The following is a 25311-nucleotide window of genomic DNA, read 5'->3' as shown; positions in this document are numbered from 1 at the left end:
GCCAGCATGTCATATCACTCAAGCACCTGTACCACTTGCCATCAGTGTTAACATATGGGTTTCTGCAATGAACAGTGCAACTTGTCTGAAATTCTTCACTGCAGTGAAGTCAACAGACGCACCCATCAGTCAAGGGGGTTGTGGTACCAATGTTCATGCTCCCTCAAAACAGTGTCCTGCAGGTCCTTGAATATTGTACCATGAAGGCAACACATTATCCTGCAATCACATCTATGGATGCAGAAATGCCTGTCAGTTGCACTAACGATCAAATCTCCTACTTTTGTTGCCCTTCCACCCTTCTTCCCTACTCCCCCCTGTCCCCACTGAGCCATTCACGGGACCATGAATTTGGCATTTCTCTAAGGAATCATTGCTCTCACCAAAATGAAGAACTGGTTTAGTGAGCAAGATAGACTTGGGAGTTTTCTGTCCTATCTGTCTGGTACCCAGTTAGTGACAGCATCCAAGGAACAGGAAATTCGACGTTTTGAGCCAGAGCCCTTCATCAGGAATGAGGAGAGTGTGCCAGGCAGGCTAAGATAAAAGGTAGGGAGGAGGGATTTGGGGGAGGGGCGATGGAGATGTGATAGGTGGAAGGAGGTCAAGGTGAGGGTGATAGGCTGGAGTGGGGTGGGGGCGGAGAGGTTAGGAAGAAGATTGCAGGTTAGGAGGGCCATGCTGAGTTGAGGGAACCGACTGAGACAAGGTGGGGGGAGGGGAAATGAGGAAACTGGAGAAATCTGAGTTCATTCCTTGTGGTTGGAGGGTTCCCAGGCGGAAGATGAGGCGCTCTTCCTCCAACTGTCGTGTTGTTATGTTCTGCCGATGGAGGAGTCCAAAGACCTGCATGTCCTCGGTGGAGTGGGAGGGAGAGTTAAAGTGTTGAGCCACGGGGTGGTTGGGTTGGTTGGTCCGGGCGTCCCAGAGGTGTTCCCTGAAGCGTTCTGCAAGTAGGCGGCCCGTCTCCCCAATATAGAGGAGGCCACATCGGGTGCAGCAGATGCAATAGATGATGTGTGTGGAGGTGCAGGTGAATTTGTGGCGGATATGGAAGGATCCCTTGAGGCCTTGGAGGGAAGTAAGGGAGGAGGTGTGGGTGCAAGTTTTACATTTCCTGCGGTTGCAGGGGAAGGTGCCGGGAGTGGAGGTTGGGTTGGTGGGGGGTGTGGACCTGACGAGGGAGTCACAAAGGGAGTGGTCTTTGCGGAACGCTGATGGGGAGGGGAGGGAAATATATCCCTGGTGGTGGAGTCCGTTTGGAGGTAGCGGAAATGACGGCGGATGATACGCTGTATACAGAGGTTGGTGGGGTGGTAGGTGAGAACCAGTGGGGTTCTGACTTGGTGGCGGTTGGAGGAGCGGGGCTCAAGGGCGGAGGAGCGGGAAGTGGAGGAGATGCGGTGGAGGGCATCGTCGATCACATCTGGGGGGAATCTGCGGTCCTTGAAGAAGGAGGCCATCTGGGCTGTACGGTATTGGAACTGGTCCTCCTGGGAGCAGATGCGGCGGAGATGAAGGAATTGGGAATATGGGATGGCGTTTTTACAGGGGGCAGGGTGGGAGGAGGTGTAGTCCAGGTAGCTGTGGGAGTCAGTCGGTTTATAGTAGATGTCTGTGTTGAGTCGGTCGCCCGAGATAGAAATGGAAAGGTCTAGGAAGGGGAGGGAGGAGTCCGAGACAGTCCAGGTGAATTTGAGGTCGGGATGGAAGGTGTTGGTAAAGTTGATGAACTGTTCAACCTCCTCGTGGGAGCACGAGGCAGCGCCGATACAGTCATCGATGTAGTGGAGGAAAAGGTGGGGGGTGGTGCCAGGGTAGCTGCGGAAGATGGACTGTCTCAGAAACACCTTCCATCCCGACCTCAAATTCACCTGGACTGTCTCGGACTCCTCCCTCCCCTTCCTAGACCTTTCCATTTCTATCTCAGGCGACCGACTCAACACAGACATCTACTATAAACCGACTGACTCCCACAGCTACCTGGACTACACCTCCTCCCACCCTCCCCCCTGTAAAAACGCCATCCCATATTCCCAATTCCTTTGTCTCCGCCGCATCTGCTCCCAGGAGCACCAGTTCCAATACCGTACAGCCCAGATGGCCTCCTTCTTCAAGGACCGCAGATTCCCCCCAGATGTGATCGACGATGCCCTCCACCACATCTCCTTCACTTCCCGCTCCTCCGCCCTTGAGCCCCGCTCCTCCAACCGCCACCAAGACAGAACCCCACTGGTTCTCACCTACCACCCCACCAACCTCCGTATACAGCGTATCATCCGCCGTCATTTCCGCCACCTCCAAACGGACCTCACCACCAGGGATATATTTCCCTCCCCTCCCATATCAGCGTTCCGCAAAGACCACTCCCTTCATGACTCCCTCGTCAGGTCCACACCCCCCACCAACCCAACCTCTACTCCCGGCACTTTCCCCTGCAACCGCAGGAAATGTAAAACGTGCGCCCACACCTCCTCCCTTACTTCCCTCCAAGGCCCCAAGGGATCCTTCCATATCTGCCACAAATTCACCTGCACCTCCACACACATCATCTATTGCATCCGCTGCACCCGATGTGGCCTCCTCTATATTGGGGAGACAGGCCGCCTACTTGCAGAACGCTTCAGGGAACACCTCTGGGATGCCCGGACCAACCAACCCAACCACCCCGTGGCTCAACACTTTAACTCTCCCTCCCACTCCACCGAGGACATGCAGGTTCTTGGACTCCTCCATCGGCAGAACATAACAACACGACGGTTGGAGGAAGAGCGCCTCATCTTCCACCTGGGAACCCTCCAACCACAAGGAATGAACTCAGATTTCTCCAGTTTCCTCATTTCCCCTCCCCCCACCTTGTCTCAGTCGGTTCCCTCAACTCAGCACGGCCCTCCTAACCTGCAATCTTCTTCCTGACCTCTCCGCCCCCATCCCACTCCGGCCTATCACCCTCACCTTGACCTCCTTCCACCTATCACATCTCCATCGCCCCTCCCCCAAGTCCCTCCTCCCTACCTTTTATCTTAGCCTGCCTGGCACACTCTCCTCATTCCTGATGAAGGGCTCTGGCCCGAAACGTCGAATTTCCTGTTCTTTGGATGCTGCCTAACCTGCTGTGCTTTAACCAGCAACACATTTTCAGCTCTGATCTCCAGCATCTGCAGACCTCACTTTTTACCCAGTTAGTGACACTCAAATCCCATAAATGAATAAGAAGAATCTCTTAATATCTCTGCCAGTCAGCATTCCCTTTTTTCCTTGCATGCTCCTAACTTGCAGCGTTGCCATCTCCTTAAACATGCTATCCATGTAGCCTTCAACTTCACGGATGCATCACAGTGATTCCAGCCACTACTTGAGTTCTGAAACATATAGCTCAACTTTCTGCAGCTGGTAACTTCTTCTGAACATGTATTCATCTAGGTTGTGGAATTGTGCATGACTTCCCTAATTCCTAAATATTCATTTTATAAGGAATTAAGCATTTTAAAGAAGATAAATCTAGTGAATGGGTTTTTAACAATGAGAGTTTTTTTTTGGAAATGGTGACTTCATCAATTTACACAAGAACTTTATTTAATATCAGCATAGGTCAGGGTGAGCATGAGGATTGCTCATGGTGGATAATGGGTGATTTGCATGGAAGGTGCAGGGGCAAAGGATGATGGGTTAGGAGGCCTGAGTTGGCCCTGGGGAATAAAGACCCATGGGGGTTCAAATATGCACTTGGACCCATCAATCAAACCATGAACTGATGGGTAACACTCTATAGATTAGATTAGATTACTTACAGTGTGGAAACAGGCCCTTCGGCCCAACAAGTCCACACCGACCCACTGAAGTGCAACCCACCCACACCCCTACATATACCCCTTACCTAACACTACGGGCAATTTAGCATGGTCAATTCACCTGACCCGCACATCTTTGGACTGTGGGAGGAAACCGGAGCACCCGGAGGAAACCCATGCAGACATGGGGAGAACGTGCAAACTCCACACAGTCAGTCGCCTGAGGCGGGAATTGAACCCAGGTCCCTGGCGCTGTGAGGCAGCAGTGCTAACCACTGAGCCACCGTGCCGCCACCTTTTATAATGATATGTTATGATATTAGTTAATCAACACTAATATTATAATGATAACTTTCAAGTTTATTTCAACTGGCAGACTGAAGTAGCAAGGATTTTTAAAAATCTAATTCTGCAGGCAAAGTTTTCAAAGATTTAAAGAGCAGGAAATATATAGATCAAATATTTTTCAATGACTTGACAGAGTAAATGTTGGGCAGATGTTTTCCCAGGCTGGTGATTATGGTTCTAGAGGGGTAAGGAGATAAACTAAAACTGAAATGAAAGATTTATTCATAAATGGTTGTGATTCAGTAGGATTCATCAATCTATCGAACTACTGAAAGTTTAGTCATTGAGTACATTCAAGAGAGAGAACAATAGATTTATCAATATATGCTGCCACACCTCTGAGTTTCTCTAGCACTTTCTGTTTTTATTTTAATAGAACAATGAATTTGTGAGTGTGTTTGTCTTCATTGAAGAAGATACATGAAATCTCCAAGAAATAATAGTGATCCAAGGGAATGAGGAACAGACAGAAATTAATATTAGTTAAAAAAAGTAATACTCGATAAATTAATAAGACGAATCCAGTAATCTACGTCCCAAAGTGTCAAAAAAGAGCACAGCCTCAGAGTGAAAGGAAGACCCTGTAGAACTGAGATGAAGAGGAATTTCTTCATCCAAAGGTTAGAATTCATTGCCACAGAAGATGTGGGGCTAAGTCATTGAGTGTATTTAAAACAATGAGAGATAACTTCTTCTATCTACACCCATAACTAGAGAACCAAATCACAGCCCTGCTCAAAAAACTTCAGAAATGTGGAGAAATAAATAAAAAAAACTTCCAAAAAATGATACCAAATGGATCCATTTGGTGTCTATGCTTCTACGGATTACCCAAAATTCACAAGCCAGGAGCCCCCCCCCCCCCCCCCCCCCCCCCCCACCGACCCATTGTCTCATTACCTGGAAAACCAACTTACAGATTGGCCGAGGAGCTACACCAAAGACTAAAACACTTTGCAGAAGACGCACGCCATCCACTCCACCTAAGAATTCCTGAAGACCATCAAAGACATCAAGATAGAAGAGGATGGAATAACAGTCTCCTTTGATGTAACAGCCCTGTTCACATCCATCAACATCAACGTGGCCAAGGAAACACTAACTACTCTATTAGAGGAGCCAAAGACACACACACCAAACACCAGCAACTTCATCAGCAAGGACAACATCATCAAGCTTGTCGACCTATGCCTTACTACCCACTTCACCTTCAACAACAAAACCTATAGACAAACCAATGAAACAAGATATTGGATCTCCGATATCAGAGTTCTTAGCAGAAGCAGTAATGCAGAGACTTGAACAAACAGCTCTGCCAAACATCCAATCCAAACTTTGGGTCCGCTGCGTGAATAACATCTTTGTCATCTCTAAACAAAACAAACTAGAGGAAAGCTTCAAGACCATCAAGAATACCCTTACTGGCATACAATTCACTAAAGAGGAGGAAAACAACAACAAACTACCATTCCTAGATGTCGCAGTAGTGCAGCTAATGGGGAACATCAGACCAGCATCTACAGGAAAACAACACATACAGACAAAATATTGAACTACAGAAGCAATTATCCCAACACCCACAAATGAAGCTGCATTAGAACATTATTTCAATCAGCCACCACACACTGCAGCATAGAGGAATTATGCAGAGCAGAGGAAAATCACCTATACAGTGTATTCAAAAAGAACGGGTACCCAATGAACACAGTCCACCAATTTCTCAGCAACAAACCCAAACAAGTAGACAAAACATATACAGAAACCCTACCACACTTCCCTACATCAAATACATCTCGGAAATGACTGCCAGACTACTCAGATCTCTTGGTGTCACGATAGCCCACAAACCCACCAACACACTAAAACAGCAGCTAATGAACTTGAAAGACATGACCCACTCTCACTAGTATCTTTACATACAGATGAGGAAGGACACCACTTCGGTGTGGATGTACCTACTACAGAAGGTGCAAAACTTGACCTACTCTTGGGAAATAAGGCAGGGCAGGTGACTGAGGTGTCAGTGGGGGAGCTCTTTGGGGCCAGCGACCATAATTCTATTAGATTTAAGAAAATGATGGAAAAGGATAGACCAGATCAAAAAGTTGAAGTTCTAAATTGGATAGAGGCCAATTTTGACGGTTTTAGGCAAGAACTCTCGAAAGTTGTTTGGGGGCAGATGTTTGCAGGTAAAGGGACGGCTGAAAAATGGGAAGCCTTCAGAAATGAGATAACGAGAATCCAGAGAAAGTATATGCCTGTTAGGGTGAAAGGAAAGGCTAATAGGTATAGGAAATGCTGGATGATTAAAGAAATTGAGCATTTGGTTAGAAAAAAGAAGAAAGCATATGTAAGGTATAGACAGGATAGATTAAGTGAATCCTCAAGAAGAGTATAAAGGAAGTAAGAGTATACTTAAGAGAGAAATCAGAAAGGCAAAAAGGGGACATGAGATGGCTTTGGCAAATAGAATTAAGGAGAATCCAAAGAGTTTTTACAAATACATTAAGGACAAAATGGTTACTAGGAGAGAATAAGGCCCCTCAAAGATCAGCAAGGCGGCCTTTGTGTGGAGCGGAGAAAATGGGGGAGATACTAAATGAGTATTTTGCATCAATATTTACTGTGGAAAAGGATATGGAAGATATAGACTGTAGGGATATGGATGGTGACATCCTGAAAAATGTCTATATTACAGAGGCGGAAGTGCTGGATGTCTTGAAATGGGTAAAGGTGGATAAATCCCCAGGACCTGATCAGGTGTACCCAAGAACTCCGTGGGAAGCTAGAGAAGTGATTGCTGGGCCTCTTGCTGAGATATTTGTATCATTGATAGTCACAAGTGAGGTGCCAGAAGACTGGAGGTTGGTTAACGTGGTGCCACTGTTTAAGAAAGGTGGTAAGGAAAGCCAGGGAACTATAGACCAGTGAGCCTGACATCGGTGGTGGGCAAGTTGTTGGAGGGAATCCTGAGGGACAGGATGTACAAGTATTTGGAAAGGCAAGGATTGATTAGGGATAGTCAACAAGACTTTGTGCATGGGAAATCATGTCTCACAAACTTGAGTTTTTTGAGGAAGTAACAAAGAGGATTGATGAGGGCAGATGTGATCTTTATAGACTTCAGTAAGGCGTTCGACAAGGTTCCCCATGGGAGACTGAACAGCAAGATTAGATCTCACGGAATACAGGGAGAACTAGCCATTTGGATGCAGAACTGGCTCAAAGGTAGAAGACAGAGGGTGGTGGTGGAGGGTTGTTTTTCAGAATGAAGGCCTGTGACCAGTGGAGTGCCACAAGGATCGGTGCTGGGTCCTCTACTTTTTGTTATTCACATAAATGATTTGGATGTAAGCATAAGAGGTACAGTTAGTAAGTTTGCAGATGACACCAAAATTGGAGGTGTAGTGGACAGTGAAGAGGGTTAGGAGAAAGGGAGGTCTGCACTTCCTGAAGAAGGGCTCATGCCCGAAACGTCGATTCTCCTGCTCCTTGGATGCTGCCTGACCTGCTACGCCTTTCCAGCAACACATTTTCAGTGACGAGGGTTACCTCAGATTACAACAGGATCTTGACCAGATGGGCCAATGGGTTGAGAAGTGGCAGATGGAGTTTAATTCAGATAAATGCGAGGTGCTGCATTTTTGGAAAGCAAATCTTAGCAGGATTTATACACTTAATGGTAAGTTCCAAGGGAGTGTTGTTGAAAAAAGAGACCTTGGAGTGCAGGTTCATAACTCCTTGAAAGTAGAGTCACAGTTAGTTAGGATAGTGAAGAAGGTGTTTGGTATGCTTTCTTTTATTGTTCAGAGTATTGAGTACAGGACTTTGGTTAGGCCACTGTTGGAATATTGCGTGCAATTCTGGTCTCCTTCCTATCGGAAAGATTTTGTGAAACTTGAAAGGGTTCAGAAAAGATTTACAAGGATGTTGCCAGGGTTGGAGGATTTGAGCTATAGGGAGAGGCTGAACAGGCTGGGGATATTTTCCATGGAGCATCGGAGGCTGAGGGGTGACCTGATAGAGGTTTATAAAATTATGGATAGGATAAATAGGCAAAGTCTTTTCCCTGGGGTCGGGGTGTCCAGAACTAGAGGGCATAAGTTTAGGTGAGAGGAGAAAGGTATTAAAGAGACCTACAGAGCAACATTTTCACACAGAGGGTGGTGCGTGTATGGAATGAGCTGCTGGAGGAAGTGGTGGAGGCTGGTATAATTGCAACATTTAAGAGGCATTTGGATGGGTTTATGAATAGGAAGGGTTTGGAGGGATATGGGCCAGGTGCTGGCAGGTGGGACTAGATTGGGTTGGGATATCTGGTTGACATGGATGGATTGGACTGAAGGGTCTGTTTCCATGCTGTACATCTCTATGACTCGGACAACACATCCACCCTAGGACATGCCAAACAGAGGCAAGCATGAGAATTCTAAAAGTATTGCATTCTAACCAGAACTCTATCAACAAACACATTGACTGGATTCCATTTACCATCCCCTGAAAAAAAGAACAGGAAATGATATCACCACAGGAAATGGCATCACCAAACCAAGGAAACCTAAACACATAAATACAAAACAGGCCATACCACCAGTGTTTCATCTGGAGGCTCACTGATTTTATCCAGTATGGTGATGAAATGTCTGAAAACGAACCTTCTAGCTCAGTGAGTAAACCTACATCCAGAACCTCAACCTGAGCCACAAATCTTCTTAAAATCTGCTATGATAGATTCTTGAATAGTAATGGAAAGAAATGGCTACAGGGAGAAGGAAGTAAAATGCGGGTGAGAACCATATCAGCCATATCATTAACTAGCAGAACAGATGTGAAGGGTTGAATGGCCTATTTCTACTCTTATCTTATAGTCTTATCAGGTGGCTTATCAGATAGTCAAAGCAGTGTTGGTTATTACTGATACTAGATTGGTGCCTGCAGACAGGAAGGTTGCAAACATAATTTCAGAAGTGAGGAAAATAGAAAATGAGCAATCATAAACCTGTTAACCTTATGGCAGCCTTACAAAGCAAATACTAGAATCTATTTTGAGGGATGCAATAATTGAGCAATAGAAAACTATCTGAATGGGCAAAGCCAACACAGAATTAGGAATGTTTAATGTGTTTTTTCTAGGTTGTCAGCATTGATAAGGGAATACCAATGGATATGGTATAATTGGATTTTCAGAAGGCTTTCCATAAGATCCTACACAGGTTAGTAAACAAAATTAAAACATATAGGATGTGGTATAACATATTGCCATAGATTGGGGATTGGCTAACAGAAAGAGGTGAATAGAAATAAATGGGCCATTCTCAAGTTGGCATTTTGTGATGGCTAATCGTTATTCAAAGATAAGTGATGGTGTCCCTTTTGTTCATAATCTTTATCAATGTTATAGATGAGGAAGCCAATTGTAATATTTCCACATTGGCAGATGATACAAAGTTTGGTTTGAATATGAGTTGTCAGGAGGATGCGCAGAGGCTTTAGGGATTTAGATAGTTTGGGTAAGTGGACAAGATCTCAGCAAGTAGAATATAATGTAGATAAGTGTGATATTATCTACTTTGGTAGGAAGAACTGTACATTTTTTGTAGTTTTCTATATTGTTTCATTGTGGATTGAAATGGGAAAAGCTACTAAAAACCAGGGATTGAAGGATTGCTGCAATTTAAAAGCAAATATCCTTGTTTAAGCAGTAGTGAAAATTCCATTACAGATGAGCTGGAGTGGTGGCTTTGTATGAAGATTCAGCTGTCAGTGAATAGTTGCCTGGTCTATGGATTACAGACCAGCTACAGTTGAAAATTGACTCCTGCCTTCCAATAATTGAGTTTGGCTACCAGGTAGCTCAAAGCTTGTTTGGAATGTTCGGGAGAAACCATCAGATCTCTGCAAAAGCAAGAATTGTCTATTTTCTTTGCAATAAAAACCACTTGAAGCCTGAAGAAACTTAGTTTATGCTCCCTCAATAGTTGCTGTAGGCTGTGGCTCTTAGCCAGTGAACTTATGAGTGTGAACCAGCCTCCCTGTACATTCTACAAGCAAGTGAAAAGAGAAAGACCAGCTCAGTCAACCTTGTGAACAGGGAGCATCGAACTGCCTTTCCAGTCTTTGTCTCTGACCAACATACCCTTTTTCTTTTTGTTTGCGTCCGAATGGGTGCATAGTGAAAGGACCATGTGTTTAAAAGTGTGGGCTGCAATGAGAAAGAACTATTTTTAAAAACAGATTTACTGGAATGACTGCATAATTTCACAGCAAGTAATTTGATATCAATTGTGAACTTTGTGTGGCTGTGGGTTCTAGTAATATGCAGACAACCAGGAGCCAAGGGCTTGTATATAAAAAAAGCTAATTGTTTCTCAGCTGACTGATCAGGTTGGAACTGGAAACAAACTGAAGACACAGACACACAGAAAAAGAACTCAGAAATGAGTGTAGTTGTTTTCCCCAACAGAAGCTGCATGCTCTCTGCAGTTAAAAGAAAAATTCAGTTTAAACTTGAAGAAAACCAGTTACATTACCTGCAGCAATTGCTGCAAGATCTAGCTTTTGAACTGATAAATCAGAGACAATGAATCAGTGGAAACCTTCAGAGAAGGACAACTGAACACCAAGGGCCTGGTTAGCCAAAGAGGGATTAACTCAACATCAGGCTTGGAAAGCAAAGGCCAGTGAACTGACTTTCCAGTTTTTTGTTCTACCTCTGCCAATGATCTATTTCCCTCTTGGTATTTTCCCCCTCTGTGTGTGTCTAAGGGGTGTGTTTAAAGGGGATCAGTGTTTTAATTAGAAGTAATAAATGTCAATAGTTTATCTGTTTACCTGTAGTTAGTTGTACGGATAATAAAGAACAGTTCTTATTTAGGACAGAAACTTAGTCTGTCCTAGTCTGATCAGCCGACATCACTAATGACAGAGAAGGCTCTGTAACTGAAGGACTGCTTGTATGTTTTTAAATCTGAACATTTAAACAGATTAGACTTATCTGCATGGCAACTATTCCATGCTGGTTTTTGAGCCTTCGGCCAAAGAACCCCTTAAACATCTTTGTGGAAATTTGACTTTAGTTGATAGTGTAAGATATGTGATTTTAATTCAGGTACCTGTTTATGTAGTCTTTTTAAATTTCTGTTGACTTCTGGTAGTGGTTCAATCAATACGAACTATTTTACTCAAATCATCCAAAATCAAAAATATATCCCTCTAGTTTTCTTTTATATGTTGTGAACTGGTTTTGACTTTTTTTAAAAAAATGTCCACAGCTTACTGATAATAGAAAGAAAGACTTGCATAAAAAAAATAAAAGCCAGTGAACTGAGTTTCCAGTGAAATAAAAAACTAACCAGCAAAACAAATAGCAATGACATTTATTTTTAATTTTTTTTTATTTTGAATGTATGTAGTAGAGGTGAATGTTGATATATTATAAAGAAGTTTGTACAGTTATAGAAACATGATAGCAACAGTACTTTTACATTAAAGATGAAATTTTGTAGAATGCTAGCTACCATTGCTTGATTGATTAAATTTGTCCAGCAACACGAAAAAGGTTTTCAAAATGCTTGGTGGTCTTTCCCTTGTAAGAAAATCTTAGAGATTTTTTCATCAAGTATAAAAAAAAATCTATATTTAGAATATTCACTTGTTTGAAGTAAATATAATAAAAACATTTAAGATAGCAAGCAATTGAGATTTAGAAACAGGCTACAGAGCAGCAGTTATAGCTTTCTATCAGGCAGAATAATTGTTTTAACTATTTCAACATAAATCTAAAAGTTGGACATTTCTAAAATCCTAAAGTCAGAAACCTTTCTATGTACAGTTTATAACATTATGAAAAAAAACTGAGTAAATATTAATTTAATATCCTAAAACTGACAAATGTCACGATAACAATACCACTGAACAGTGCGTCATAGAAATATTTTAAATAAACTGGAGTCAACATTTTGAAGATTGCTATGCTCTAACATTATAAACTAATACCTATTTAATAATTTATTGCAATGAGCTGAATACATATACAGTTTCGCACTTATGTCCCCTTTAGTGTGCGTACTGTAAAAACATTCACAATAAATAATTTTAAAATAGTATTACAATACAGTATTTTTATAAGGCACAGTTTCAATCAATGATTAATAAAATTCACTTCTTTTTTCCTTTTTGCTTTCAATCAATGACCATGGACAGATGCAGTAAAACAGAAAGAGGAGACTGTTATTGTTAGGGACTGATCTGATTTCAGAATCCAAAGTGCTGACAGCAGCAGTTAAAGTTTCCCGAAAAGTGAAACAGGACAGGGGGGATTAAAATGTGACAAGTCATCAAACATGCACAAGTGATGTGTATTTCCAGAACTGTCTACCTTATTAATTGTCCGCACAGCTGTTCTGTCCATTAAATCCAGATCACTTGCTCAGAGTTCTATTCGTGCATAGAAGCGAAGAATATATTTTAAAAAATAAATAGTGTTGGTGCCTGTCCATCATGCCACATGGTCATGTGCTTTGATTGTTCGATGCCCAAGAGACACTTCAAATATCTCAAATACTTTGCATAGGTCAGAGTTTTAAAAAAAATGACATTCAGTGCTTTTAAATTGAATTGGTAGTCATTACTATAATGTAGAATCGTTTCAGTATCTCACTGACCCCTTGACGAGCACATTTCATTTATTATTTAAATTATTATTGCATATCACACATTATTGCATACAGCTCCTGCAGTTGTTACACACTGAAAGAATCGCAGCATTTTCCCTGATGAAATGGTTGGAACACAGTTATACTACATTATGTCCCATTGTTAATACATGAATGTTGCAGGCTGGTTGAAGGCTTTGGACTTGCATTTTAAAAGATTTCTTGATCGTAAACAAAAAAGCATATTCTGCTATCCCATCTTCTTGTGCTATGACAGTGTAGAGCACAATTGTTTGTAGTAATCAAAGCTGCAAAAATATTTTTCCTCGCAATCAGAAAGTAGTATACTTTTGTCTCCCACCCCATGTCCATTTATTTATGTCCTGTAGTTGTAATAGTTGAGGAGTGCTGGAATATATGGTTGCTCTCATGATTCTAAAAGTATGGTGTACTTTTAGGTTTTTTTTAAAAAAAGTACCACTGTTATTGCAGGCGGTCAGTTTGCAGCTGCTGTGGCTGGTACTGGCTGAAGGCTGCAGCAGCAGTTGCCCCAGGAGCTGCATTGGGCATGGGCTGCTGCACTGCGTAGCTGTACCCGGCGGCAGTGACATAACCAGCAGCTGCTGCTGCGGCAGCAGGGCTTGCGGCGAATGGATACTGCTCATAGGCGGCAGCAGCAGCAGCAGCAGCTGTGGCTGCGGAATACTGCGCGTAGGCAGTCCCAGTGTAGTCAATGTAAGGGGTCGCAGCAGCTGCAGGTTGCACATGCGGGATGACGACTCCAGGTTGCATAAAGGCTTGTGGGTAGACATAATGAGTGGGGATCCTGTGGAATAAGCAAGAATAAAACAGCAGTAAAGAAACAATTTTGGGCTTGATCTGTTTTTAAAGTTCTAGTTGTTATTGTGCATATAGGGTTGCCACAATACAGGAAGTCTTAATGAATCCATTATAGAACCAGTGAATGCCCAAGGGCCTTTATATGTGCAATAAATTTTACAAAAGATTTTGGCCAACTAGGTACAACTTGATGTGTGACTTGATTTAGATAGAGAAAACTAGTGTATGTTAAATAATAACAATAGATATCAAAAAAAGACAAGTTCTGACATCCTGAAATTTTACATTTATAACTAAATAAAGTGGTTAATGATAAGCAATATGGTTGTAGCACAGTTAAAACCAAGAGATAATACATAGAAAACTGAAAACAATTTGTCAGGTCTCATGAGGTTTTTAGTCTTAATTTCTAAAAATTCAAAACTTTTAAACAAATTTGTTTTGGACAGTGTTTCACTGACATTTTGCAGGGCAGTTTCTATTGATATTTTGGCCAGTAGTCGTTGCAAACATATCATGGCAACCCTATGTGTTGCTATGCAGTCTCGGCACTCATTAATATCATATCACAGATCCACAACCCCATCACCTAATTAAAGTAAAACACAGGCAAAAAACAAAGAAAAAAAAATTAAAAATACCAAACAAAGGCCACATGGTGATAAACAAATGGTCACACGGCAAGATCACTCTACACGTGAAATCTAGTGAGGCTCTGATTCATCACTCAATGAGACTCCAACAGAGATCCAACAGACATTAAAAATCACAGCACTGAAGTCCAGTACATGTGCATTACATTCTAAGAAAAGGTCACAGGAAGAAGTCCTAGAGCAAATGAAAACATAAACCTGGACCCCATCATCTGGCTTGCAACGATCCGCCTAATGACATGCAAAAGAAAAAAAGACACTAAAAGACAAAGATGGCATGAAAGAAAAACATGTCACAGCGAGAGGGGATAAAGATGAGGCTGAAGAAATTATAAAAGATAAAATGGCATATACAGCTTTAAATAAAATATTGAGTTGTTCTTCAATCTATGGGATTTCACTCTTAAATCAGTGCCCAGTGATTCTGTATGTTCTTGTACATTATAGTGACTATATAAATTTTAGGTCAGTTAGTAGAAGGTGATCACATTAGTTCAGTGGTAACTATGATTTCCCTTTCTCAGTTTATTAGTTATTGTTGTGAACTAAGCATTAAGGCTTGATCACCAAGCAATTAGATGGAAACTGCTAGAAACCCATCTTATACTAGATGGTGTGTTACAACACCCTTAGTGACAACTAATTATAATTCCGTTTTGTCATAATGTTTGTCAGGTAGGTAGGAGTTAATGAAACAATCAAACTGTCAGGTTGAACTTTCGAAGGACACTTCCATCTTCTTTCTAAACATGAAGATGCTAAAAGATCACGAGGCTGACGAGTCCAATTCCACTTATCCACTTTTGTCAGAAGCACAATAGCATTTGCTTTACAAATTTTAGGAAACTTTGACTTTAAAAAAAAAGTCATTCCATACACAACAAAAAGCCGAGGGGAAAACAAAAGTATAAAACGTTGGCTACAGGAGGAACAGACGAATACCCAAAACTTTGTGAATAAAGGTATTGTGGAATTTTAAAGGACGTCATTTTTTGACAAAGTTTTATTATGCCATTTTCAACTTAGAGATATCACGACTATGCCAGGAAGGATAAAGAGTATTGAAAATTATAAACAAAATCCATTTTTGATTAATTCTGTAACAGTAATTCCTGATAACAATGATATTATCATTGTCTTCTGAAGTACTACAACCTCAATCTAGTTTAGCAAAATTTTCCTGAATTTTAATTGATCTTTGATCTTGTTCACAATTATAACAATTGAGCAGCTGTAATACAAGTTCTAAATAGTTCATGGGTACAATTAGAAGCAAAGTCTGATGAACTGTGTCCAACATCTAGTCAGACATTAAGTCAGACATTTGTACTTTCCGCTTAATGTGAAGTGTATACAAATACGCACACAGAATACCACCTTGTTAAAATATGGCTTATAATCTGCTCAATATAAAGAAAAACACAGCTTGAATAACAAAACTGTGTTTAAAAGGTACTCATGTTGTATAGATAAATTTTAAAAATCTTTTAAATACAACTGTGTGTATTAGATAGAAACAAACATTCTTTTCAAAACTGTTAGCTGCCACCTTTTACAAACATTGATTTTTAAAAAAAAGCAGGAAATACAGTCTGAACTGAAGATTGTCTCAAGTTGTGTCAACGGTATATGCGACAGGTTGTGAGTAAATGTTTATTTCCCTCTTCTTCAGATATCATGCAGAATCTACTTGACATTGAATGATAGCAGCAATTTTCAAATTGGGGATATAGCATTGCATTGTACGTCAATGCCTAGTAATCCCAAGGCATGGATTACTCATTGAGACAAATCCAAGCACAGCAGTTGGGCAGTTGAAATTCCATTTGTTAGATAAAGTATGAAAGAGAAAGTAAGCATTAGTAATGGTGGCTGCAAACTATCAGAAAAACCCATCTGGTTCTCTAATAAAGAAGAGAAATATGCTGCTCTTGTCTGGTCTGCTCAGTATTTCACAGCAGATTGAGCTCAATGTGCTTGACTGATAACGGCCTTCTGAAAGCGCCTAGTAAGCTACTCAGTTGCTACAAGAAAAGATAGCACATCACCACCTTCTCAAAAAGGGATGGGCAACAAATGCTAGCCCTGTCAGCAATATCATCATATCATTAATTAATATGAAAATGTCAAGACTGGGATTCAAAAAGACCTTTCCTATAATTGGTGTTAGAGAAACTAATCTGCCCATCTTTAAATAATATCCTAGCATTACAAAGTACGACCATTATTCTCTTAGGGCTGAAAGGGCTCTTCCCTACGTCTGGGCCAGAAGGCCCAGGTTTGAGTTCCACTGCTCAGAGGTGCATCATAAAACATTTGAACAGATGGAATCAAGTGATGCATAGTTAGAGATTAAATTTTAGGCTCGTTCATGCCCAGGATGACAAGAGGATGGGTGCTAAAAATAGATGGCTCCTTTCGGTCCATGGCCATTTTTCTGGAGGTATGATTAGAGGGTTTAGAAATTAGATGCCTGGGATTTGGTTGTTTTAAGTTTGTTAATGATATCAAAGGAGGCCAATTGCTGTTTTCCCAGTGGCCTCATGGTCTCTGTTGACAAGAGGGGGACAGACTAGCTGTTTAAATAGCCATCTCTCTCTGCAATCAGTGATGCATTTTTTTATATATAAAGGCCAATTTTTAATTTAAATATGTTGGTGAGAAAGTGCCCCCATTTTAAGGCACTCTCACTTATTTGCCTGCCAATGACATCTTCCTCCTGCCCGAGGGCAAGTCCAATGTCCTTAGTAGGAACAAGTAACAAGCTACAAATCTCATTGTATTCGTTCTGAGTTAGAATGACCATATCTACATTTTGTAGGGTTTCTAAAAGATGGAAGAAACCTGCTTCATGCACAATATTGCAGACATCAATGGAATCAATCTTAAGAAGTTATTTCCCCCTTTTAAGTCCTTCATTCCCAGTCAGACTTCACATTTTGTGCTGTCAAGAGAAATAAACTAATGCCAAAAAATTGTCAAAATAAAAGCTATGTTCAATTTCAATCTTCAACATTGTTAATTTCTTCTACTTGACACAATGATAGAAACCACTGGAAACCTTTCACTCAAGGTACATGGATTTTATAAAAAGACGATGTTACATTTAGAGTATGCATGGTAGAAGAGAAAAACAAACTCCATCTGTAGGCTTGAACTTGTTGAAAAAAATCTACTGCCCATAAAACATGCTAAGAGTCATTTATCCACCATCACTATTTGTTTTCAGTGCTGTGATGCTTTGATTTTAAAAGCCTCATCTCTGCATCTTTCAGGTCTCAAGGCCCATAACTCTAACCTCCAAAATCACTCTGCTCTCGAGTATGGTTATTTGTGTATCCCAGATTTATTTTGCTCCATGCTGGACTTCAGCTGTCTGTGTCCTAAACACTTGCTGAGACTCAGCCTCATCTTATTCACTTTTTTTCCTGGTAAGTACATTTTGCGAGTGCTATGTAAATGCAACTTGTATGTTTAGTAAAAATACTGCCCATATACAATTTATTGAAACGAAATAAGATACCTTATTTTGCATTCTGCTAAATTCCCATCAATCCTAGCAGCAACAATGGAACTGAACTATTTCATCTGAAGTTGTTCATTTGGGTATTTTTTCCTCGACCTTGAAAACCAGCTGTTTGGGATCTTCCCTCCAGCACAGAGTCACACCTAACACTAATGGAAACACCAGCAACCAGCTCAAAATTGAATCAAGTACTTTTTATGATTAAGTGTTTAGTATTTACAGCACAGAATCTGGGTAATTGGCCCAAATAATCAAGGAGTGTTAATGCTCCAAGCTAGCCTGATCCTACCCATCTTCCTTTCAACATATTTTTCTATTATTTTCTCTTTCACCTATTTATCCAGCTTCACCTTAAATACATCTATGTTATTTAAATACTCTGTGGTAAAAGAATTCCACATTCAACTAATTTTTTAGCAAAGGAACTCCTCCTACGTTCATTATTGGATATCAGTGACTATCTTATATTTATGACCAGCCCCCCTTGTTCTTCTCCCATGCAAGTTGAAACATTTTTTTTATGAAAGAACTTGACAGTGAAAATGTAGTAATCTTAAATACTCGATCACATTGCCCCTTAGACTCAGTTTATGGGAAAAATGCTCCAGCCCGTCAAGCTTTTCCAAAACACGTAACCTCTCTGATCTGGAATAATTCTAATTTGTTTTTGCATATTCTTCAATGTTTCTATAGCTTTACTGTAACATGATGACCAAAACTGTTCATAGTACTCTAAAGTATGGTCTAACCAATATTCTGTACCATTCTATTCTTCTAGAAAGGAAGTCAACACCTTTCAGCTTTATTTACCTTTTCATCAATGTAATTACTTTTACCCACCTATATATTCTATGCCTGTGCATCTCCCACTTCAGCTGATGAAAGAGCAGCGCTTTGAAAGCTTTGATTTTAAATAAACCTGTTGGATGATAAGTCACACAACACCAGGTTATGACTTAATTACTTTTAGTGATTACATTTCCTGTAGCCCAGAGTCCTCTCCTCCTCTACCCTATTTAGAAACAATTTTCCAAGTAGGATATGCTCTCCTTACTTTTCCTCCTACAATGCACCACTTCATACTTATCAATAGTGATGCTCATTTGCCAAATAAATATCAATTTGGCATGTTTACAAATGTCCTCTTTTTATTACAGTATGGTTCTCCTCTGCATTAACTATGTCCTTCAACTTGGTGGCATCCACACATGTTGTAAATGAATTTCTGATTCCTAAATCTGAATTGTTTCTATCAAAATGAACAATGGTGGTCCCAATGGAACATTATTTCTGACCTCCCAAACTAATGACAGCTCATCAACCTGATTTCTCTGCTTGACCTGCTGAATTTTTCCAGTAGTTTTTGCTCTTGCAGTTAATTACTGTTCTGTAGCCGGCTCACTATGTGATAATGATATCACTTGCTCTCATGCCTTCATGTTCTGATCCTAATCATGAGACTTGCATTGATTTTAATCCATGATTGTGCCAAATGGCATGCTACTATCACACAATATACTTGTATGAACTTTTCCAGTTGGACGTATCCATATTGTTCATTCTCCTGTGAAGCAGATGCTCATTCATCCTCTCAGAATCCACGGAAGTAGGCAAGTTAAATATGTTAAGATTAGGCGTGTTGCTTGTGAGATAAAGAATTCAATTTCCCCCACATCTTCTCCATATATTTGTTGTCATCACTTCGAGGAAAAGATCCATTGAAAGTAATCACCCAGCTAAATTTTCAACTGACCATATTGGCAAACATTCTATCAGATACCATGTGAAAAAACTGCAAAACAAATATCAGTGAGTGCTTTGAAACAAGTTAGGAAGCATACTTTTGTGAAATGTGAAGAAAATTCTATTATTAGGCCCCTGTCCAATCAAAACTGACTTCAAACTTTTTTGTTATTGTGACTTGTACATACAGAAATGCCCTAGAATCCAGCAGTTATAGTAAATTTTGAAAAGTTATATAGTTAAAGTTAATAACATCTACATTTCAGAATTTGAGAGAAATATGTAAGTGTACTGCTTCAAATTATGCCAAATCTACACATCACCTAATGGTAGGTTAAGACATATTGATTAGGACATGTTACTTTTTGTGTGTAGACACAGACTTAAGAGCACAGAAACAGGCCATTCAACCCAGCCACTGTCTATGTTCCACGCAAACCTCCTCCCACTCATTTATTTCCTCTCACGCTGCTAATATATGCTCATTCCTTTCTCCCTAGTGTACATAACTAGCTGCACCTGCATGTTCAGCCCTCCTTGACACTTACAACCTCTGATTGAATGTCATCCTTGTAAATTTTATTTTGGATTTTTTCCACATACATCTATAGACAAACTAAAGTTGGATAGAAATTTTGAAAATGATTGTTACTGTGTTCTGATACTGGTTGATAAAATGTCTCCTGTATCAGAATCTCTTAACATGTGTTTGAGGGAAGAGATGGAGCTGAGGGGGAGCAGGGGTGGGGGGGGGGAAATGTGGGAGAGAGAGAGAGAGAGTGCTGGGCTTGGCTTTTGGTTGTAATCCATAGAAAACTGAACAGGTGCTGGAATGTGAAACTGAGCTCACAAGGGTCATTCTCTTTTAAACTCATGGGAACTCTTCGCACACTCCCCAGCCCGTGCCATTTCACACCGGATGAGTGACAAGGCAGGCTGTAGTATGACTCCCTACTCTATTTTTAATCTTCTGCTAAAAGGGATCTATTAAACAGAGGAAATGTCTGTATAAGGCAAAACAAGCAACTTTCCTTGTGCAATCCACAAGAATCCTGATTTTTAAAAAAAGTGTCTGATTTGTAATCTATACCTTCATGCAATAGCTTAAACTTTTATAGCCTCAATTTACTGTCAGTGAAAATGATCCCTTTGGATTTATTCCCTTCAAAATGTTGCATATAATCATAATTTGGTGAAATATAGGTTTTTTTAAAAAGTATGCTAGATAATTCTTTATCACGTGCTTTAGTAAAGTAATTGTTGCAAATAGGATTGATGTGAAAAGGTAAGCTGACGAAATGCATAACAGTTAACCTGGGTCAGCAGTCATAAAATTTGGATGAGGTCTTCAGTACCCAGTACAATGAAATAATGATGTCGCTTTTCAAAACTTAGAATGACTTGGTCTTTTCCACCTGCATATTCATGACTCATTCATTACTTATGAAGTTTATTGTTATGCATCATCATTTATTCATAGGAGAAAACAGATTAGCAGACTGAAATTGTGTGCACACCTATGCGACGCTTTTGGTACCCTTTTTGCTTATGTGAATTGTTGTTTCGTTACATTTTCTCCAATTTCTAAACCACTGTGTAGAATGCATTAATGTGATAGGAGTTGAGTCAACATAAATTTATGAAAGGAAAAGTATGTAGGGATAGAGTGGGAAACTGCATACTTATAGTCAGTGTGGTCTCGATGGGCAAATGCCTGCTTCCATGCTACAGGAATTCTATGAAAGATATTATAACATGTTGTTCCTTCCTATATCTTGTCTTCATCTTTAATTTTACACACCTAAAAAAAATGTACAGGCAAAATTGCAATAGCGTTTAAAGATTCTAGATGAATCATTTTAGAATGTAAGTTTGAAAATGAACTCATCTACAGCACAAAGCTTATAAAGTGGCTAAATGTACTGATGTTTAAATAATCTCGTCTACTCAGATCTGGTAGCCAATCTATAACTAGATGGTCACGAAATACAAGGAACGTCTTTAAGGAAATGTGTTCTTCCGAAACCAACTTGAATTATGATGTTCTGGATACTTAATGACTGTACCCGTGAATTTGTAGAAGATTGCACTTGTGTTAACAAAATTTTTTAAAAAACAACCAAACCAAAATAAATAAACATCGCAACATGCACGCGATGGGTTGATTTGGTAATCAAAAAATAAAATCACACAGAATTTAGCACTCACTACAACCCAGAAACTGAATTGTTAAACTGGAAATCAGGCTACAGCAACAAAGCAAAATAAAGTGGGACCCCTTGCTCCCAAGTGGCAAAACAAATTAACACTCTTGAACAAAGAAAATTCCAGAAAAGTCCTCACTATAGCTCTCTTCATTACAAAGCACGCAGTTCGCTTGTTTAGCTCTAAACACCACTTCATTAAAAGTAAAAAGCACACGCAGCTCTATTGCACTCTAAGAAATAACATACATGCAACAGTTAATCACCATTTTAGCTTGTTTGTGTGTTTGAGTCTACTGGTTACAGTTTAAGATCTGCTCATTCGGTAACTATTCCACCTCATATCATCAAATGCTTCTCTCATCATCATGTTATCTTAACTGTAAACGACCCCTGTCAGATCAGAAAGAAATACATAGAATTGAGTCAAGCCAAAAGGGGGCACAAAGTCGATTTGTTAAAATAAATAAATAACACCATTACACGGCACCACAAGTATTTATCCGGATGGTGGGTTGGATGAACAGAATCGCTTTCAGAACTTGACTCACTGAGAGATTGCACAGCATAAGAGAAGATATATTTATTCTCCAAAAGTTTGTTAGTCATTGACAATGGGTGTTAAAACTAAATCGCCCTTTCGTGGTTAGTTAAATAGACACAGACTCGCTTTCAGGCTCCTGCTGTTTTACGGAATATTGTTGAGGTGCAGTTCGGTGAGGTCGGAAGGCGTTAACAGTCGAAACATAGCTGCCTTTAATTGAAGCGGAAGCCGGTTATGAATTGCGGCAGGACAGCGAAGGTACTTACCCATAGGGCCTGGGGACGAAAGCGGGGTGAATCTGCTGTACTCCGAAAGCGAAACCTGACAAAGACAAGCCGGAGACAATGTTACAAATAGAAATAGAAAATGACAGGCAGACATCGCCCCCCACTACAGGTCAAATGCTTTGGCCAGCTACTGGGAATATACATCGCAGCGCCCAGATTCATATCCTCGCCCTGTTTCTTGTGAGATTTCTGTTGAATGGGTTGTGAATGTGTTACATTCTGAGGGAGGCGGTGCGTACAGTGTGATGTTGGGGGCTTGGTGATGTCCCCTGGGTCAGGCTCCCACACTCACCCGGCTGCATGATGCGTGGTTTAGCCCCGAGGTAGGCCAGGTTGACATTGGCTTTCCTGCCGTCGATGATGGGATTGGGATCTTTGCATGCCCTCTCCGCCGCCGCCCGGTCAGCCATGGTCACCTGGACACACACACACAAGAGAAAATACAGGAAAAGACGGCGAAGGAAAACCCGGGGGCATCGGTAAAACAGCCATCGGACCGGACAACGGCGATCAGTCAGCCACTGGTGTTTAAGGTGACCGAGCTCTGTGCCCTCCCTCCCTCCCTCGGTACTTACAAAGCCGTATCCGCGGGATTTGCCGGTTTGCCGGTCCGTGATCACCACCGCCTCCTCGATATCGCCGAACACCTCGAAGTACTTGCGGAGCGACGCGTCCGTGGTGTGGTAGGGCAGCCCGCCGACGAAGATCTTGGTGAAGGTGGTGTCCTTCTGGGTGGTGTGCATCTTGGCTCCGGGGCTCAGGCTGCAGCAGCTCCCTCGGTCCGTCCGCTACAACACTTGACCAAAAATAAACACCAGCTTGTTGCAGGGGACCCGGGCTGACTGATCACCTTCAACCCCCACCCACCCACCCCACCCTACACTACCCACCCTAATACATTAACGCAGCAACAAGTCAGCTGCTCCTCTGAGGTAGTTTAAACTATACACTGAGGGCAGCAAACTCGCTCACGCACCAGCCACACTCACAACCCGCTTGTTTCCAGCACTGCCCGCTGTCCGGGCTCTTTAAATGCCGCTCTGGGCCCGCCGGCTGCACAAAGCGCCCACCTCCCCATGACCACGCCCACCCATCACAAACCCCGCCCAACAACCCAGAGGCCACGCCCCCACCCCCCGCCTCCTTTCACGCGCCGTCCCAGGGACCCCGCCCACAACAATGCATTCCCCTTCCCTGGTGTCGGCCACGCCCCCCCCTCACCCGTCGCCCCGCCTCTGCCTGCCCCCTTTCACGTGCCGTCCCAGGACCCCCGCCCACAACAATGCATTTCCCTCCCCACATTGTGTCGGCCTCGCCCCCTCTGACCCCGCCCCCGCCCTCCAGCCACGCCCCCTCCTCTGTTCCCCCCCCCCTCATGGTCTGCATGTTCCGCCTGTCACAGCCAATTGTTCGCATCGGTCATCAAGCCCTTTCCTCTGTCCCCCACCTCCAACCCCAGTGTTGTCCAAATATCAAGTGAAGAGTTTCATGGGCTAGTGCATTAGTTGGCGCAGGATCTGGGTTTCCCCGGGGAGAGGAACCCTGAGACTTGCACTTGACAATTGTGAATGAACTACGTTAGCCCGGGACATTTATCACCCAGTAACTAAGTAGGGCAGCGGCACACCAGAGCAGGAAAACATCGCCTGTTTCCATCACAAAAGAGTTGGACTTTGACCTGGTGTTGCATGATTTTTAACTTTACACACCTCAGTCCAACAGCGGCACCTCCAAATCAGGACTGAATGTCAAAAGTGAGAACTGAAAACGACTTCAAACTTAGATCAGGTAGTGGTCAAGTTTTATAGTGTATTTTTAATATATATATAGGTATTTTTATTGAATAAAAAGGAAATTTTTAAACTTTTTTTTACAAAATTACAAAAGTAATATAAACAAGTATAAACACTAACATACAATTATATCAAAAAGAAATAAATAACCGAAACTCAAAACAAGGGAAAAAACCCAACTAACTACTAATCTATCCTACAAACAACCAATATATAAAATAGGATATCAAACATTACGAGTGAAAAATAACGGATAATTAAATAATTAAGTACATACTCAAAATGAATTAACATCAAGTCATAATAAAACCCATATTTATACAGGGTTCCTCCTTGCACAGGCCCCCGGACCAGCCAGAACCACGACCACAGCCAGACAAAAGCCCTTGACAGTATGGCCGAAATATGTGTCAATATAGTTCAGAAAGGGCTGCTATATTTAATAGAATAATTCAGTTTTTTGGTGCACCATACTTGTAAGCAAGTCAAGGGAAATACATTCCATGATTAATCTGTGCCAATTCGAAAGTCCTGGAGGGCCCTCAGCTTTCCAATTCACTAAGATATTTTTCCTTGCACAAAAGGAGAGAATGGAAAATCGTTTCCTCCCGTGCACATCCAGGGAGGGAAAATCTGAAAAGCCCAGGAGAAGAGACACTGGATCCAATCTAATCTCCGTTCCCAAGATCTCTGTCAAAGCATTTGCTCCTCTTTCCCAGTACCTACTGATCTTGTGACATGTCCATAGACAGTGCCCACCTCAATTTTGCATTTGGGACACACTGCGATTTGTTCAGGTGCTATATGAACCCTTTAATTGAATAGCTTGAGTTCTATTACAAATAGAGATCTTTCTGACATTTGCGCAGATGTCCTCCCACATTTCTAAAGAGAATTCTAACCTCAATTCTTGGTTCCATGTTTTAAA

The 25311-nt window shown here is 41.4% G+C and overlaps 1 protein-coding gene across 2 annotated transcripts in view; it reads right to left on the bottom strand.

The window, feature by feature from the left end:
• Positions 1 to 12052: 12052 nt before the first annotated feature.
• The window catches only part of rbm24a (RNA binding motif protein 24a), a 36732-nt gene continuing 23473 nt past the window's right edge, over positions 12053 to 25311 (bottom strand). Inside the window, exons 3-6 of one of the 2 annotated variants that reach the window (XM_060849862.1) lie at positions 23166 to 23386; positions 22883 to 23006; positions 22570 to 22624; positions 12053 to 13619 (exon numbers count right to left, since the gene is read on the bottom strand). In XM_060849862.1, coding sequence (XP_060705845.1) covers positions 13277 to 13619; positions 22570 to 22624; positions 22883 to 23006; positions 23166 to 23333 — 690 coding nt within the window. In that variant the 5' untranslated portion in view covers positions 23334 to 23386 and the 3' untranslated portion in view covers positions 12053 to 13276. Of the gene's footprint in view, positions 13620 to 22569; positions 22625 to 22882; positions 23007 to 23165; positions 23436 to 25311 lie in introns of those variants that run through there. The other variant, XM_060849863.1, reaches the window with a different exon arrangement.

This window comes from Hemiscyllium ocellatum, chromosome 34, assembly GCF_020745735.1.
Source record: "Hemiscyllium ocellatum isolate sHemOce1 chromosome 34, sHemOce1.pat.X.cur, whole genome shotgun sequence".
NCBI classification, from domain to species: Eukaryota; Metazoa; Chordata; class Chondrichthyes; order Orectolobiformes; family Hemiscylliidae; genus Hemiscyllium; species Hemiscyllium ocellatum.
The sequence above is the reverse complement of the archived record's forward strand: the minus strand, read 5'-3'. Positions and strand labels throughout refer to the sequence as shown.